The sequence below is a fragment of the Acinonyx jubatus genome, chromosome D3 (assembly GCF_027475565.1).
Source record: "Acinonyx jubatus isolate Ajub_Pintada_27869175 chromosome D3, VMU_Ajub_asm_v1.0, whole genome shotgun sequence".
Taxonomy (NCBI): Eukaryota; Metazoa; Chordata; class Mammalia; order Carnivora; family Felidae; genus Acinonyx; species Acinonyx jubatus.
The window spans coordinates 535,002-549,183 of record NC_069392.1 but is presented as its reverse complement, the minus strand read 5'-3'; the positions used below and the strand labels follow the sequence as shown (position 1 = coordinate 549,183).

Genomic DNA, 14,182 nt, shown 5'->3' with positions numbered 1-14,182 from the left:
CATTCTCCTACACTGCTGGCACGAGTAAAATGAGTTAACCACTGGGGAAAACAGGCAGTTTCTCATAAGCAGACAAACTCTGCTCTATGGCCCAGTAGTGCAGCCTTAGGTATGAAGAGGAAGGGGCACACAATGTTTGTGGCAGTCCCAAACAGGAAACGCCCAGGTGTCTGGATAAACTCTGGAAGACTGCACAAATTGTGGAACCGTCATTTGAAAGTCCCATGGTGCTGTACCATTCAGCAGTAACACGGATGATTCTGAAAACCGTGCTAGGCACAAAGACCCCACACAAAAGCGCACACAGTACAATTCCATTTGTAGGGGTCTCAAGAACAAGCAAAGCTTGTGGTCACTCAGGGCAGTGGTTGCCTCCGGGTGGGGTGGTTAACCGGGAAGGGACATGAAAGAACCTTTACTGTGAAGGAAATGTTCCGCATCTTGCTTGGGGGGATAATGACAGGTGCACAAAGGCGGATGGATGGTTGCCCAAATCTGTCCGTGTTTTAGTGTAAATTTTGCGTACATTTAAAAAGGTAGAGGGCGCTTGGGTGGCTCAGTCTGTTGAGCCTCCGACTTCAGCTCAGGTCATGATCTCACAGTTCGTGAGTTCGAGCCCCGTGTCGGGCTCTGTGCTGAAAGCTCAGCCTGGAGCCTGCTTCAGATTCTGTGTCTCCCTCTCTGCCCCTCCCATGCTCATGCTCTGTCTCTCAATAATATATAAACATTAAAAAAATTATATATATTATATACATATATAACATGCACATTTAAAGCTCACAGTCAAAATGAAGCATCCTGTGAGGTACTTAATAAGCTAGCCTCTATCTCCCACCCTGTGGAGTTCGGGCCCAGACTACGTGCAAAGCCGGCAGACCATTTCCTCCAGCAGTTCCCAGGCCACGTGGAGGGCTGAGTGGGTGAGAACCTCCAGGTACTTCCCCAGAGCTGCTGCCCTCCCGCCCCGGGTGCTGCGGTTGGTCCACACACATTCAACTCGGGGGAGGTACACTGTCCCCAAGGGATGTCATTGTGCTGCTCCGGGATGTGGTGCTGCTCCTGAGCCCTTCGGGAGGGGGGCCGGGATGTGAGAAGGCCTGCCCCACACCAAACAGCAAGAAAAAGGGGAGAGCAACACAGTTTAGTATCTCCCATTGTTTCTAGGAAAAGGCACTGCTTAAGTATACTTTTTACCAGAATCTGCGATGTCTGTTGTCAACTGAGCACATGCATAAAGGCAAGAGGGATTCCAGTAAATGCTTCTGGTTTCACAAGTTGCTGATTGCTGAGAATTCTTTCTCAAGGAAAGGCTTGGAGATTCTTCCAAGAGCTCTTGCATTTGTCCATCAAACTGGACGGCAGCGGCATAAATAATCCTATTTCCCACATAATCTGCATGAGAGATTTCTGAATAATCCGGTGATTCCTGAACACCAGGCTTCCCATCAGCAGGAAGCCCTGGGTCCCACACTCAGCACCCGGCCCTGCTCACCTGCCACCGCCGAGCCAGGCCCCTCCTCGACACCGCTGTATGACCACAGAGGACACGGCGTGCTTAAAAAGTCCATCGATGTGTCAGTTCGGTGCCTGCAAATGTTTAGCAACTTTATAGGTAAAAGAAAAAAAGTTCAGGGACACAGAACCAGCCCTTTCCTGATTGCCGTAGAGAAAAAGACATGACATCCTCACCACTTCAGGAAGTTAGGGCCACAGAAGCAGGTGGGCAGGAGGCTTCCCCTAAGCTCTGTGTAGCACACATATTACCTGACCCTTGGTTACGGAAGCTGGTAAAGTGGGGTCTGCGAAATGCGTAACTCCCACGGCAAAACCACATTCTGTGATCACCAGTTCACTTCCATTCTGTATACTTTCTCCTGCTGGTCAGTAAAGACTTCCGCGTCTGGCTTACTCTCATTGATCACAATTAGCGAACGGAAGAGGGGAGACTGGAGCCATGACACTGAGATTTAGAGAATTATTTGTGGTCCAGCTGCGGACAGTCATGACAGCAGTGCCCAGTCAGTGCAGGGACAAGCTCGGGGATGTGCCCGCGGCCCCGAGGGCAGCCGCCTCCCTCCCTGTACTCATGAGGCAGCAGGTGCGTGCGGTGTGGGCTGCCGGGGGCAGGGCGCAGGGAGCATGCTGCTCTGGAGTCAGAAGCGGCACAAGTGAGATCTCACACCACGTGAATCTTTGGCAGGACAGCCAGGACGGCGAGGTGCTCTTTGAAGACGAGTATTTCAACACAGGTTATAAAACACAAGATAAAACTTCCTCCCAAATATGGCTAAATATGTAGATTAAATAAGGCTCCCAGTGAAATGTGAAAATCTTTAACAAAAAATAGTTTATTGCACAAAATTTAAGGAATTCCCCAGCACACTTACATTTATAAAAAATCAACATGCTTTTTAAAGTTACAATTCGTTGTGCACGGTGACACCTTTCCCCTGAACAGCCCCAACCTGAGGACATCCTTTCATGAGGAAATTTTTAACAGAAATGAGTAACTTAAAGCCACCAAGTTTTCTAGATCCTCTAAAACGTTACCCTCCAGGATCCTATTATAACCTGAGACCATCACACAACCAGATTTGCCTGGAACGTGTGTCAGTGAACTTGTTCGAATAAGGCTCAGAATGTCTACATGTCACAGGGGTCCTTGCGGAAGGCTCCAGGACATGCGTCTTTCAGATACGCTGGTCCCTTTCACTACTAGAAATCTTTACACAGGACACGTCATTTCTATGTGACAAGTTACTCATGGGAGTAGGAACACGTGTCATGGCTTCGGCAGCATCTACACCAAAAAAAGTCTGTAAACTGAGAAAGAGTTTAGTGAGAATCTTCTTAGCAGGCCTGTCCCATTACTCGGACCCTAGGCCACAGTAAAAGCCAGTTTCACATCCTGTCAGAACTTTGCCTGTTAGACCTTCCAAAAAGTAGAACAAAAGCATATAAATCCATAAGACCCAATGGCATCCATCCCGTGTTCCACAGAAAGATCAGTGATAACCACGCCGCGGTAACATTTTTTTTGGAACGTAAGAAAAAAATAAATGACACCATGAAGTGTCCAAACCAGTGTCCTCTGCAGTGAGGACACGACATACAATATTCGTGACCCAGGATGAATAATATCCACAAACGTAACGTAACAGCAAACCTAGGTTTCTAAGCACTCCAGACTGGACTGTTGTTTTCCAGGAGTAAATTCCGAATTCCCACTTCTGCACAACAGGAGAACGTTTCAAATGATACTCACTGCAGACTCTGGCTCTGGGAGGTAGCAGTCGAGGCCCTCGGAGGCTAAAAACAACAACAAACCCTCAACAGATCAGGAGCAGGTGGCCTCCAAGTCCAGTTTTCTCTCTCAGGTGGCTGGTTAAGGAAGCCTAACAAAAGGCTGGACTGAAAGGCCCCAGATCCGGGGCTGTGGCCACACGGGAAACAGCACGGCGGGTGGGACAGCCAGGGCGTTCGGGAACCGAAGAGGGTGACAACAAAGGCACAGGGTGACGTCAGGAAACCAGGAGGCGCTGCTGCCATCGCCACAGGAGCACACGTACACACACGCAGGCACGAGCACATGCATGCATACACACGCACACACACAGGCGCATACTCACACGCATAGGCACACTGACACGCACACACACAGGCACATACAGGCATGAGCACAGGCATACACATACACAGGCGCACACTCACGCACAGGCACTCACACACACGCACAAGCACACACATGCAGGCACGAGCACGTGCACACATGCACACACACAGGCAGGCACGCACACACAATGACAGGTAGGCACACGCACATACACAGGCACACACTGGCACATGTGCACGCACACTTGGACACACACAGATACACATGCACATACACACATAGGCACACCCACGCGCACATGTGCATACCCACACAGGTCTACTCACACGTGCACATGCGCACACAGTGGCACACACACACACCCACATGCACATACACACGTAGGCACAGCCACACGCACGTGCATGTGCAGGCGCACACGCAGGCACACGGCACACAGAGGGTAAGACATGAAGGAAAGGAGGTGAGGAACAGAGACTTGCTCACAACCAGCTGACCCTTTCCTAAGAGAAGACGCGCAGCGACCGTCCCCGGGGGGCCGCCGGCACGCAGCAGTGAGGAAGCAGCCACGGCAGGAGGCTGAGTGTCACGTGCTGGTTTTAAAATTAAAACTGAGGATAATACACCCCAAATAAATAAGAATGTAAATTATGATTTTTTTCTTCTCTAATGGTACAAAAACAATTTTGTCAAAAACGGTTTCCAACTTAAGATGAAAAATAGGATATATTTATAATGCAGTCTTCAAGTATTACTTTAAGATTAACCCTGTACAAGTGATATACACGTTTCAGAAGTCCCAAGAGTCGCTAGGGAATTTTTTTAAACACTAAACATCTTTGTGGTTAACGCTACTTTATCAGTGAACCTTCTAATAGCATCTTGTGAGAGAACACAAACAGCTTTTAAATACCAAACTGTTTTCTCCTCAAGAGAGACAAAAGTAGTGAGTCGACACAGGTGGATGTGGCCCCATCAGTAACCCCTCCAAGTTCATCTCCAGACCAGCAGATCCGCACCAGAGGCCTCTCTGCTCTAACTCACAACAGTGAGGGTTAGTTTAGATTTCTCAGCCAAGTAGGGGACAAAGTTACAGACGTCAGGGGTCACGGCCAGTCAGTTTCTGCAGCGCTTCTGTGTTTCAGGTGGAGAAATGTCCATGAGAAACCTCCCACGCTCAGGGAGCTCCAAATCCAGCTCCTCCCCTACAGGACAGCTGGGGAGGCCACCGCCACCGCCTCCCCACGGAGCTGACCTGCCCCTTCTAGAAACCTCAGTGTCTCCAGCGGAGAGGCTGCAGGACCTTCCAAACCTTCAGAAGAGTCCAGCGTGTCCTCTGATGACCACACAGGCTCTGCTGGACATTTTCGCGGAGGCGTGGGGTTGGGGGGTGGTGGCCTGGGGAAGCCTGGGTTTGGAGCCCTGGCCCCCTCCCCTCCTCTCCTGGAACCTCTCCCCAAGCATCTCACACGTCAGGCCAGCGCATAGTGACTGGGGTCAGCTAAGGTGAGTGAGGTCGTGCCAGGCCAAGGGTTGGATGGCAGGGGGTGTTGTGCACTTACAACAAGGCCCTCAAAAATAAAGTGAAACTAAAATAAAGACCCTTTTCTGTCTAAGAATATTTGGTTTTAGAACAGTAAATAAAATATTGATTTCTTAAAATATAATTTTCTGACTGACATCCCTAAACCCTATGTGTGCATTAATTCCTGACAGAACATTTTCAAAAGGCAATCAACAAAAAGACAATTCAGGTCATTCTTAAATAATACAGACATACTTTTTAAAGATTAGATTGATTTTCAGTATTTATATACACATCCTATGGTGAGATAGCCATCAAAAATAAAATAAAAACCAAAGGTGCAAATAAACTTCTGTTTCTGTAGAGAGGTAAAGCTCTTACTGAATTGGGCAGGAAAGAGAGAAATGGGACCCGGTCACGCAGCACTGCCAGTGGGGGCCGCCGGCTGGCGTCCACTCAGACAGCAGCATCTACGGTCACTCGTGAGAGATTCCCTTCGGACACATCCAAAACCTTCTTGCTGAGATCTAGGTTATGTTGTTAAGATTTGGTCATTTCGTGGGAAAAGCTAGTTGTGATTTGCAAATGACTATTTCTCTAATCCTCAGCTCTCGTTCCGTCCTTTTACTCCTTGTAAAGGCAAATGCAAAATTTAAACCTCATCTCTTAGAAAAACAGAGCAAACAGTCAAATAAACAACCTTGACAAAAGAATATTCCTTTGGGTAGTTACAAGCACTCGGACTGTGGACGCTCGGCAGCCGCTGTTCCAAGCTCCTCTCTGGAGACCTTGCACTGGCCGAGTTGCTCCGTGTCTCCCCGGGGGTTGGCGTGATCTCCCAGGGGAGCTGGGCTGGCAGAGGGGTCCCCCTGAGTCCACGAGGACAGCGACTCGTGCACGGTAACGGTGTGCGCTTCCATCTGGCGCTGAAGGCTGTCCATCTCCTGCCTGGAGAGAGGGGGAGACAGGGGAAGGAAGGCCAGTCAAAGGAGAGCCAGACGAGATGCGGTAACTTTCCCTGGAGACAACCAGCTCTCTCAAACGTGGATCCTAAGAAGCTTGACCTGGACAGCAGTCCCCTCAGGTACCGCAGCACCTTCAGGGGGCTGACAGAACCTGTCTGTTTGGGACCAGCAACATTGACAGGGTCACAGGATTTATGGGACTCAGCATTTTTCTCTGCACATGCAGAGGAGGCCAATAGGCCGTGCAACTCTGCACACGGGGGCTTCTACTCAGGGAGGTGCATCAGTAGCACTGAGGGCCTGCCACATGGCTTCCACTCATAGGGTCAAAAAAGACGTCCCCTGGGGCACCTGGGTGGCTCAGTCAGTTAAGGCTGACTTGGGTTCAGGTCACGATCTCACGGTTCGTGGGTTCAAGCCCCGCGTCAGGCCCTGTGCTGACAGCTCAGAGCCTCGAGTCTGCTTCGGATTCTGTGCCTCCCCCTTTCTCTGCCCCTTTCCCACTTGCACACTCCCTTCCAAAAATAAATAAACATCAAAGAAAAAAAAAAAGGAGTAAACAAGATTTTTTTTTAATTAAAACAAAAGATGTCCCCACATGGCCACACCCTGCAAACACTGGCCTCGGGCTGGCGGGAGCAGAACATCCAGCCGTGGGGTTTCTAAGGGCTCAGGTCCTGGCTCCTCAAGGGCTTCTCAGGGTCACTTAGTTCTAGGCCATCCTCCCCAGATGACAGGGACCGACAGCCCAAGTGACCCCACGTGGCACAGGCCTGCTCAGCCTCTGCTGGGCATGAGGTCCTGCCAACAGGAAAGATTCTTCCAAATTAAAACCTGCAGTCTATCTTTCGAAACTGAGTGACACAGAACACAGAACGCAGCTCGTACTTCAGCTGCTGGAGACAGCTGTTGAGGTTCTTGAGGGGCTCCTTGCTCACGGCAGGCGGGGGCCTCAGCAGCTCCTCCAGCAGGGAGGCCGGGACGGGACAGTCGGGGATCTTCACCGGCGTCACGGGACCCGAAGAGCCGGCCTCGCCTTTCAGTTCCTTTCTCTGTTTTTGAAAGCACACGGTTAGCGGTGTCACTAAGAGGGGGACCCCACCACACGTTCCCCTCATCAGTGCCCGGGGTCACAACAGGTCATCCCAGAGGAGCCTCCCGGGAAGGCATGGCCCCTGCTTCCCAGGCAGCATAGCAGGCAGCCACGGGGTTCAATGAACCTTCTGCCTCACACACGCGACTAAGCACGTGCTGGCTCCCCAGGAGGATGAGAACACCCCTCCTCGCGGGGGGCTTTCCATGAAAGACCATGGCTTTGACTCTGCACATCCCTAAGAAATTAAGTCAATTTTCAACTCATACAATTCCCCTTTCTAGGACTTCAAACTTTTTCACAGACAGGCAAACAATGGTAAATAAACCTGAGTCTGAGTGATTTCTTTGCCCCTGGACAATATTTACGTAGACTGAGCAGAGAAACAAAAGCCAGGCATGTGGAGAATCTGAGCAGGCTTGCGACAGCAGCTTCAGGGTCCCTGGGTCCCCAAGACCATCCTGGCAGCTGCTGTGTCCCAGCTAGCTGGCCTACCAGGCCTGGGGCTCTTGTTAACAACAGCAAATGATGCCCTCGTATGGTTTATAAAGTATATTACAACAAAACGGTACCTGAACTCACGCCCTTGGAAAAGGCACCAAAATAAAAGGGTTTGGCCTATTTCTAAGCACAATACTCCGGCACCATTTATTTTCACACAGTACCTGCTCCTGGTTGATTACATGTAACTTCACATCTGAGTAACTACGGTGCGCCCGCCACCGCCCAGCAGACCTGCAGTGGGCCCAGCGAACCGAGGGGCACAGAGCCCGAGTACCGTCTTGGCCGCGCCACGCCGCAGGTCCAGCCTGAGCTGCTGGTTTTGCTGGAGCAGAGTCTTCATGTTGTTCTTCAGCTCTGAGACTTTAGCTTGCAGCATAAATTTATCTTTCTGGGTCAGGGACAGATCTTCTCGCACCGTCTCCAACTCAGCTTTGATATTCTAAGGAAAGGGAAGTCATAGGTTTTTAAAAGCTAAAAAAGCTTAAACACGCTGCTAAGATCTTAAGCTTGTACGTCACAATTCTAAGGGGCTAGAAACGTAACACTGATTTTTATGTGATGAGGTACGTGGTGTGGCGAGCACGCTTCCTCCTCAGGGTCTAGGTCGAGCAGTGTCCTGTCACATTCACGTTCTCAACGTTTTTATCCAAATTTCAGAGCCTCGGGGGGCGCCTGGGTGGCTCAGTCGGTTGAGCGGCCAACTTCGGCTCAGGTCATGATCTCACGGTCCGTGAGGTCGAGCCCCGCGTCGGGCTCTGTGCTGACAGCTCAGAGCCTGGAGCCTGTTTCAGATTCTGTGTCCCCCTCTCTCTGACCCTCCCCCGTTCATGCTCTGTCTCTCTCTGTCTCAAAAATAAATAAACGTTAAAAAAATTAAAAAAAAAAAAAAATTTCAATTTCAGAGCCTCTGCCGAGGAGCCAGCAACACTCCTGTGCCTGCTATCTACACTGGACCCCGAGTCACCTGTTTAAACTCCGAGGTCAGCTACTAGAATAAGCCTCACCGTTACTAAAGAATATAAATCAGGCCTAATGTTACTCAAGCCCTCCGCTCACAAGCAGGAATCCCGGCAAGAGCTACGTTCCTGATCCTTTGCTGTGTCAAGACTGTACGCAGATTTCTTTGTGGAGAAGTTTGTCAGAGTGAACGTTTCACATGCTTCGTCTCATTGACTGTGCTTTGCCAGATCCCATTCCGGGAACATGCCACACGGTTCACCCAGGCCGTACGTAGCGCTGGGGTCTGGCCTCCTTGGGCTGTGTGGACTTCTCTCCAAAACAAGTGATGTTGGGGTGCCTGGGTGGCGCAGTCGGTCAAGCGTCCGACTTCAGCCAGGTCACGATCTCGCGGTCCGTGAGTTCGAGCCCCGCGTCGGGCTCTGGGCTGATGGCTCAGAGCCTGGAGCCTGTTTCCGATTCTGTGTCTCCCTCTCTCTCTGCCCCTCCCCCGTTCATGCTCTGTCTCTCTCTGTCCCAAAAATAAATAAACGTTGAAAAAAAAATTAAAAAAAAAACAAACAAAAAAAACCAAAATAAGTGATGTCTGCAAAACGGCTTGGTGGGAGCGCTGAGCTCGTCAATAACTCGTGCACTTAGCGTGTTGCCTGCCACGGTACCTGGGACTAGTACTATGATCATCAACTGCCTCGTGAAGTGCTTGCTGGCTCTGACCTTCTGCCCCGGGACCTTGACACAGCAGATACCTGCAGTAAGTGCTGTATTCCATCCAGTTCCTTTTTACTCTGCTGTTCAGTCAAGTCCAGCTGCTGCTTCAAGGACTGGATTTCTCTTTCTTTCTGATCCACCTCCCATTTGAGATTTTCCATCTAGAGGAGGGAAAAAGTCACATGACCAAGAGAATTTTACAGTGGCTTTCTTGCACTATAAAACCGTTCTAACTACATCTGTGTGTTAATACCATATTTATAAACAACAAATATCCTTTCCAAGCACACAGGGAACGAAGGAATGAGCGTGTGAACCGTCCATCAGCAGAGTCTAGCTTCGTCGGCCCCGCCCCTGGCTCCATCGGCCCCGCCCCCTGGCTCCATCAGCCCTGCCCCCTGGAGAAGCAAAGCCTCCCAGAAGGTCACCTCTTGGTTTCCCGCAGGCTGTCTGTTCAGCTGCTCGTCCAGCTGCTTCTGCAGGAGCTGGAGCTGGGTCCGGGCCTCCGCCAGCTCCGCCTGGAACAGTCCTATTTCCTGGGAGTGTTTCCCCTCTTGGATCCTGGCAGAAAAAAAAACAAGGAAGAACGAAATTACAGCATGCTTACTTACCCCGCCACAAAATGTTGTCAGTCGAACGTTTTCCATCATGACAACGGAAACTCGCACGCTGCTCGCCCCACTGGGGGCTGCTCTGGGAGCTCGGCAGCGCTCTGCCCTGACTAATCCTCACAAAGTCCCTGGGGAGGACACTCTGTGCGCCCACGTGACAGATTATGGTGGCAGAAAAGCGCTCGACACGGATCCCCGCATGTGCCCTTCTGGAGGCTGCATCGGGCCCGGGTGGTGGGACGGCCCTCGGATGTGTGCCCCGCACACAGGGAGGGCTCTCTGTCCTCGGTGGAGGACCAGCAGGCACACGGTGGGCACAGCCACGTCAGCACTGACATCTCAAAGTGGCGCTGCAGGCTTCAGACAGGAATCTGGTATGTTCTTCTTAGATGGGCCTCCCATGCCCGAGACGTGCCGGAACACGGGTGACCTTCACGTGCTGAGCGCACGAATGGGGTGTGTGTGGCGGTGGCCCAGCCCGCTGCCGCGCGGCACTCACTGAAGACCTTCGGCCTCGGCCTGCAGCTTCTGCACCAGGTGCTCCTTGGCCTGAAGCTCCTTCTTCACCTCACTCAGCTCCAAGGTGGCGGCCTTGAAGTGGCGGCGGTTATGTCCTGCCTCCGCCTTGGCTGCAGCAACCTAACAGAACAACACCAGCATTACCAAGGGCAAGAACCACACAGAATGTGGCCATGTGGCATCCGCGAGGACTACCGCCAGCCCCACCCGCTCCCGCTTCTTCCAAAGCTTCTCAAGGTCCCAAAGGACTGAAGCACCACACGCGCGCCTGGTGTGCAGCGTGCGGCCGCCAGTTTCTGCCGGGTGACAAACACGTTCCAGGCTGTCTTCATCTAAACAGTTTCTGCGGTTTTGTTTTGTTTTAAGTTTATTTATTTATTTTGAGAGAGAGAGTACGAGTGAGGAAGGGGCAGAGGCAGAGAGAGAGAGAGAGAGAGAGAGAGAGAGAATCCCAAGCAGGCTCCATGCTGTCAGCATGGAACCCAACGTGGGGCTTGAACCCATGAACCGTGAGATCATGACCTGAGCTGAAATCAAGAGTTGGACGCTCAACCGACTGAGCACCCAGGCACCCTTTGATCTAAATGGTTTTGACAGTCCTCTTCAAGCATATCTCCAGATTTCTTGTTAAATTCAGTCATAGTTCATGTTTTCTGGGAGGAATACATTTTTCCACCATACCAAGTAACTGCAGTAGAGCCACTAATTACTACGCATTCATGACACAGTAGCCTTTTCTCGGTAAACAATGAGCCTCCCAAGGTTTCTGAGACCAGCAAATTCTAAGAATGTAAGAAAATCTCCCATTTTCCTTCTAATGACTTAGTTTTCTTGTCTAATTGACTAGCAGCACTTCATTTTTTAAAAGTTTAATAAAAATACTTACACTATATGACAGTTGAACATACAAAATCTAACTCACATAAATAAGTAAAAAAAAACCCCAGTAGAAAATGTTAACAGTGGCTTATCACTAGGAGCAAATTCAAGATGATCTCTGCTTCAGTCTTTAAGACCTCTTTTTTTTTTTTTTTTAACTTTTTTACTAGCATGTACTGTTCATACAATCAGGACAATTAGACTAAACGCATTTAGAGAAATAATTGACAATCATTCACAGCTAAGCCAATGTCGCATATCCATCACTTTCCCTAGCACTTTTATTCACAAGTTTCTTAATGAAGTTTCAACTTCATTAAAAGGAGAATAAAATTAGTAAGTGAGCAAAATATGGAAACTGGGGGGCAGGAAAGTAGGGACTTTCACCTTCTGACTCCATTCACCTTCATGCAAGGGACAAAGACCGACTGCAGGAAAGGCTAATGGGGTCATGGTAATACAGTCCTAACAGACCTTAAAGCTGTCCTATTTACAAGAATATTTTACTGTCTCACCCGAAAAAATGAAGAACTACTTATTTCTATCTCTATTATATCACCATGGAGAGATTTTTAAAGGACGCGGCAAAACCCAGGTCACACGCACCCTTGCACCCATGTGCACATGGCAAACACATTGTGTGCCAGGCACAGGGGCCGTGAGGGTAAATGAGTCACGGCCCTGAAGCCATCAAGCTTACGTTCTTTTTTTTTTTCTTTTTTCAAGAATTTATAATTTTTTTTGAGAGAGAGAGCGTGTGTGTGCGTGTGAGCAAAGGAGGGGCAGAGACAGAGGGAGAGAGAGAACCCCAAGCAGGCTCTGCGCTGACAGTGTAGAGCCCGCCTGCGGCTCACTCTCGTGAACTGTGAGATCATGACCTGAGCTGAAATCAAGAGTCAGTCGCTTAACCAACCGGGCCCCGCCAGGCATCCCTGATGCTTACGTCCTCATGAGGAATAACAGACCGGCACCTGGTGGGGAGCACGGGGGACTGAGGTTGACTCTAGCTCACAGGGGTGGGAGGGGCAGGCCCTCTGCAGGAAGACTGACCTGACGCACTGGTGGGCACCTCAGCATGGAGACGAGCAGCCAGGAAATGGCAAAGGGTCTACGCAACCACCTTCCTCAATTGCGCTCTGAACACTAACGGAGTCATATACTGTTCTGCAGTTTGCTTTTTTTAACTCAACAGTACACGTGGGACATTTTCCCCCAGCAAATACCCTCTGTGGGGCTCTGTGTGCGCATCTCAGGCCCATACGGCTGCCTCTGGGTTAATCCAAGGCTACTCTTCCATGGATGGCCATCAGGGCTCCCCCCGGCCGCTCACTGTCACCAATGCTCCGATGATGCTTTGCTCTCAGAACACATCAAAGACACTTGTACAAAGACACTTGTAAATTCCTGAAAGGGACCTGAGGTGTCAAGGGTTCACATGCTCAGTTTTTAGACACTGAAAAACCACATTCCAATCGGCTCTGAGGTGACAATTTGGAACCAGTGGGAAGCGTCACACACCTGTTCCTTGAGGCTGTGCACTTTGGCCTTCTCCTGCTCCAGCGCGGCTTCTAAGGCGTGGACGAGCTGCTTCGTCTGGCGGTCCTCCTCCTCCTTCCGCTGCAAGACCGCCTGTACCTACAGCACATTGCCGACGCGGCACGTGAGAAGGGACTCAAGCTTCAGAGGCCAGCGGAGCCCCAGGAGGAAGCAGGGCCACTGTGTCAGGGCCACGCGGGGAACCTGGCAGCATGGTGACACGCAGCGTCACGATGCGCGGCCAGCAAGTGCACAAGGCGGCAGAGTCGGGAGAATTCCGTCTCTGGAGAACGTGAAACCTGAGACCGCGGCAAAACCGTAGAGCTGCACTCAAGCACGCAGCGAGGAACCCAAAGCGTGCCTGTGAGTCAGGGGCTATAAACGCAAATACCGTCACCGTGAGGTAACCGGGTATGGCAGGGGCGGGAACCGGTGCCGAATAAAAGTCGACAAGCTCTCTGATCGCTGGGTACTTTGAGGCGGGAGCTGGACCGGGCTGCTGACGGCCCCATGAGGATGGCACCGGAGCGCAAGGCCTTCTCACCAGTCTCAGAGAGGCTGCAGAGCCAGAGGGGCTGAGAACAGAGTCTGGAGAGGGAGCCCCCCCCACCCAGGGTTCAAGTCCCATCTGTGACTCACAGAGGGAAGGACCCCTCATGACCAGCGGGACCCCCTCGAGCAGGGAAGCTAACGGACTGGTCACAGCATTCATACCTCAGTCAGCGGGGGGGGGGGGAGGGGGGGCGTCAGGAGCCCCCAGCTCTGCCCCACACCCCAGAGCCGCGAGGCGGGTTTCTGACTCCACCAGACCCCCTCGCCGGTTTCCGCATCTCTGCGGTGGAGCAGCGTTCTGCTTCAGGGGCTGGGACGCATGCATGAGGCCACACCGGACACAGAGCTCCCTGCCCTGCGGCAAGGCCCTGCCTCCGACAGAGGAGTCTGAGTACCTGGAGGTTCAGCTGGACCAGGTCGGCCTCCCTCTTGGCTAACGCGGTTTCTAAGATGCTGTTGTGTTCCCGCAGGGCCGCGTTGGACTGCCCCAGGCCCGTAAGCTTCCCTCTTTCGTGCTCCAACTCAAGGGCCAACTTCTTATTCAACTCCTCCAGGCGCTTTATCTTCCTCCTGAAGCCTCTGGACTCTTGCAGCTGAAACAGACGGAAGGCGCTGGGAAGTCACCTAATCACATGTTCTGGCTGATGAGCTAGGTTCCTGTACACCAGAAACCGAGTGCCCGGCGCTAGACAGGCACCCCCAGCCACAAAGAACCACGGC

General features: G+C 51.3%; 1 protein-coding gene across 4 annotated transcripts in view; it reads right to left on the bottom strand.

The window, feature by feature from the left end:
* Positions 1-2,330: 2,330 nt before the first annotated feature.
* Positions 2,331-14,182, bottom strand: part of GOLGA3 (golgin A3) — a 45,453-nt gene continuing 33,601 nt past the window's right edge. For all 4 annotated transcript variants that reach the window (XM_053206470.1, XM_053206468.1, XM_053206471.1 and 1 more), the window contains exons 16-23: positions 13,858-14,055; positions 12,893-13,009; positions 10,476-10,615; positions 9,794-9,926; positions 9,404-9,526; positions 7,975-8,139; positions 6,992-7,155; positions 2,331-6,086 (exon numbers count right to left, since the gene is read on the bottom strand). In XM_053206470.1, coding sequence (XP_053062445.1) covers positions 5,867-6,086; positions 6,992-7,155; positions 7,975-8,139; positions 9,404-9,526; positions 9,794-9,926; positions 10,476-10,615; positions 12,893-13,009; positions 13,858-14,055 — 1,260 coding nt within the window. In that variant the 3' untranslated portion in view covers positions 2,331-5,866. The remainder of the gene's footprint in view (positions 6,087-6,991; positions 7,156-7,974; positions 8,140-9,403; positions 9,527-9,793; positions 9,927-10,475; positions 10,616-12,892; positions 13,010-13,857; positions 14,056-14,182) is intronic.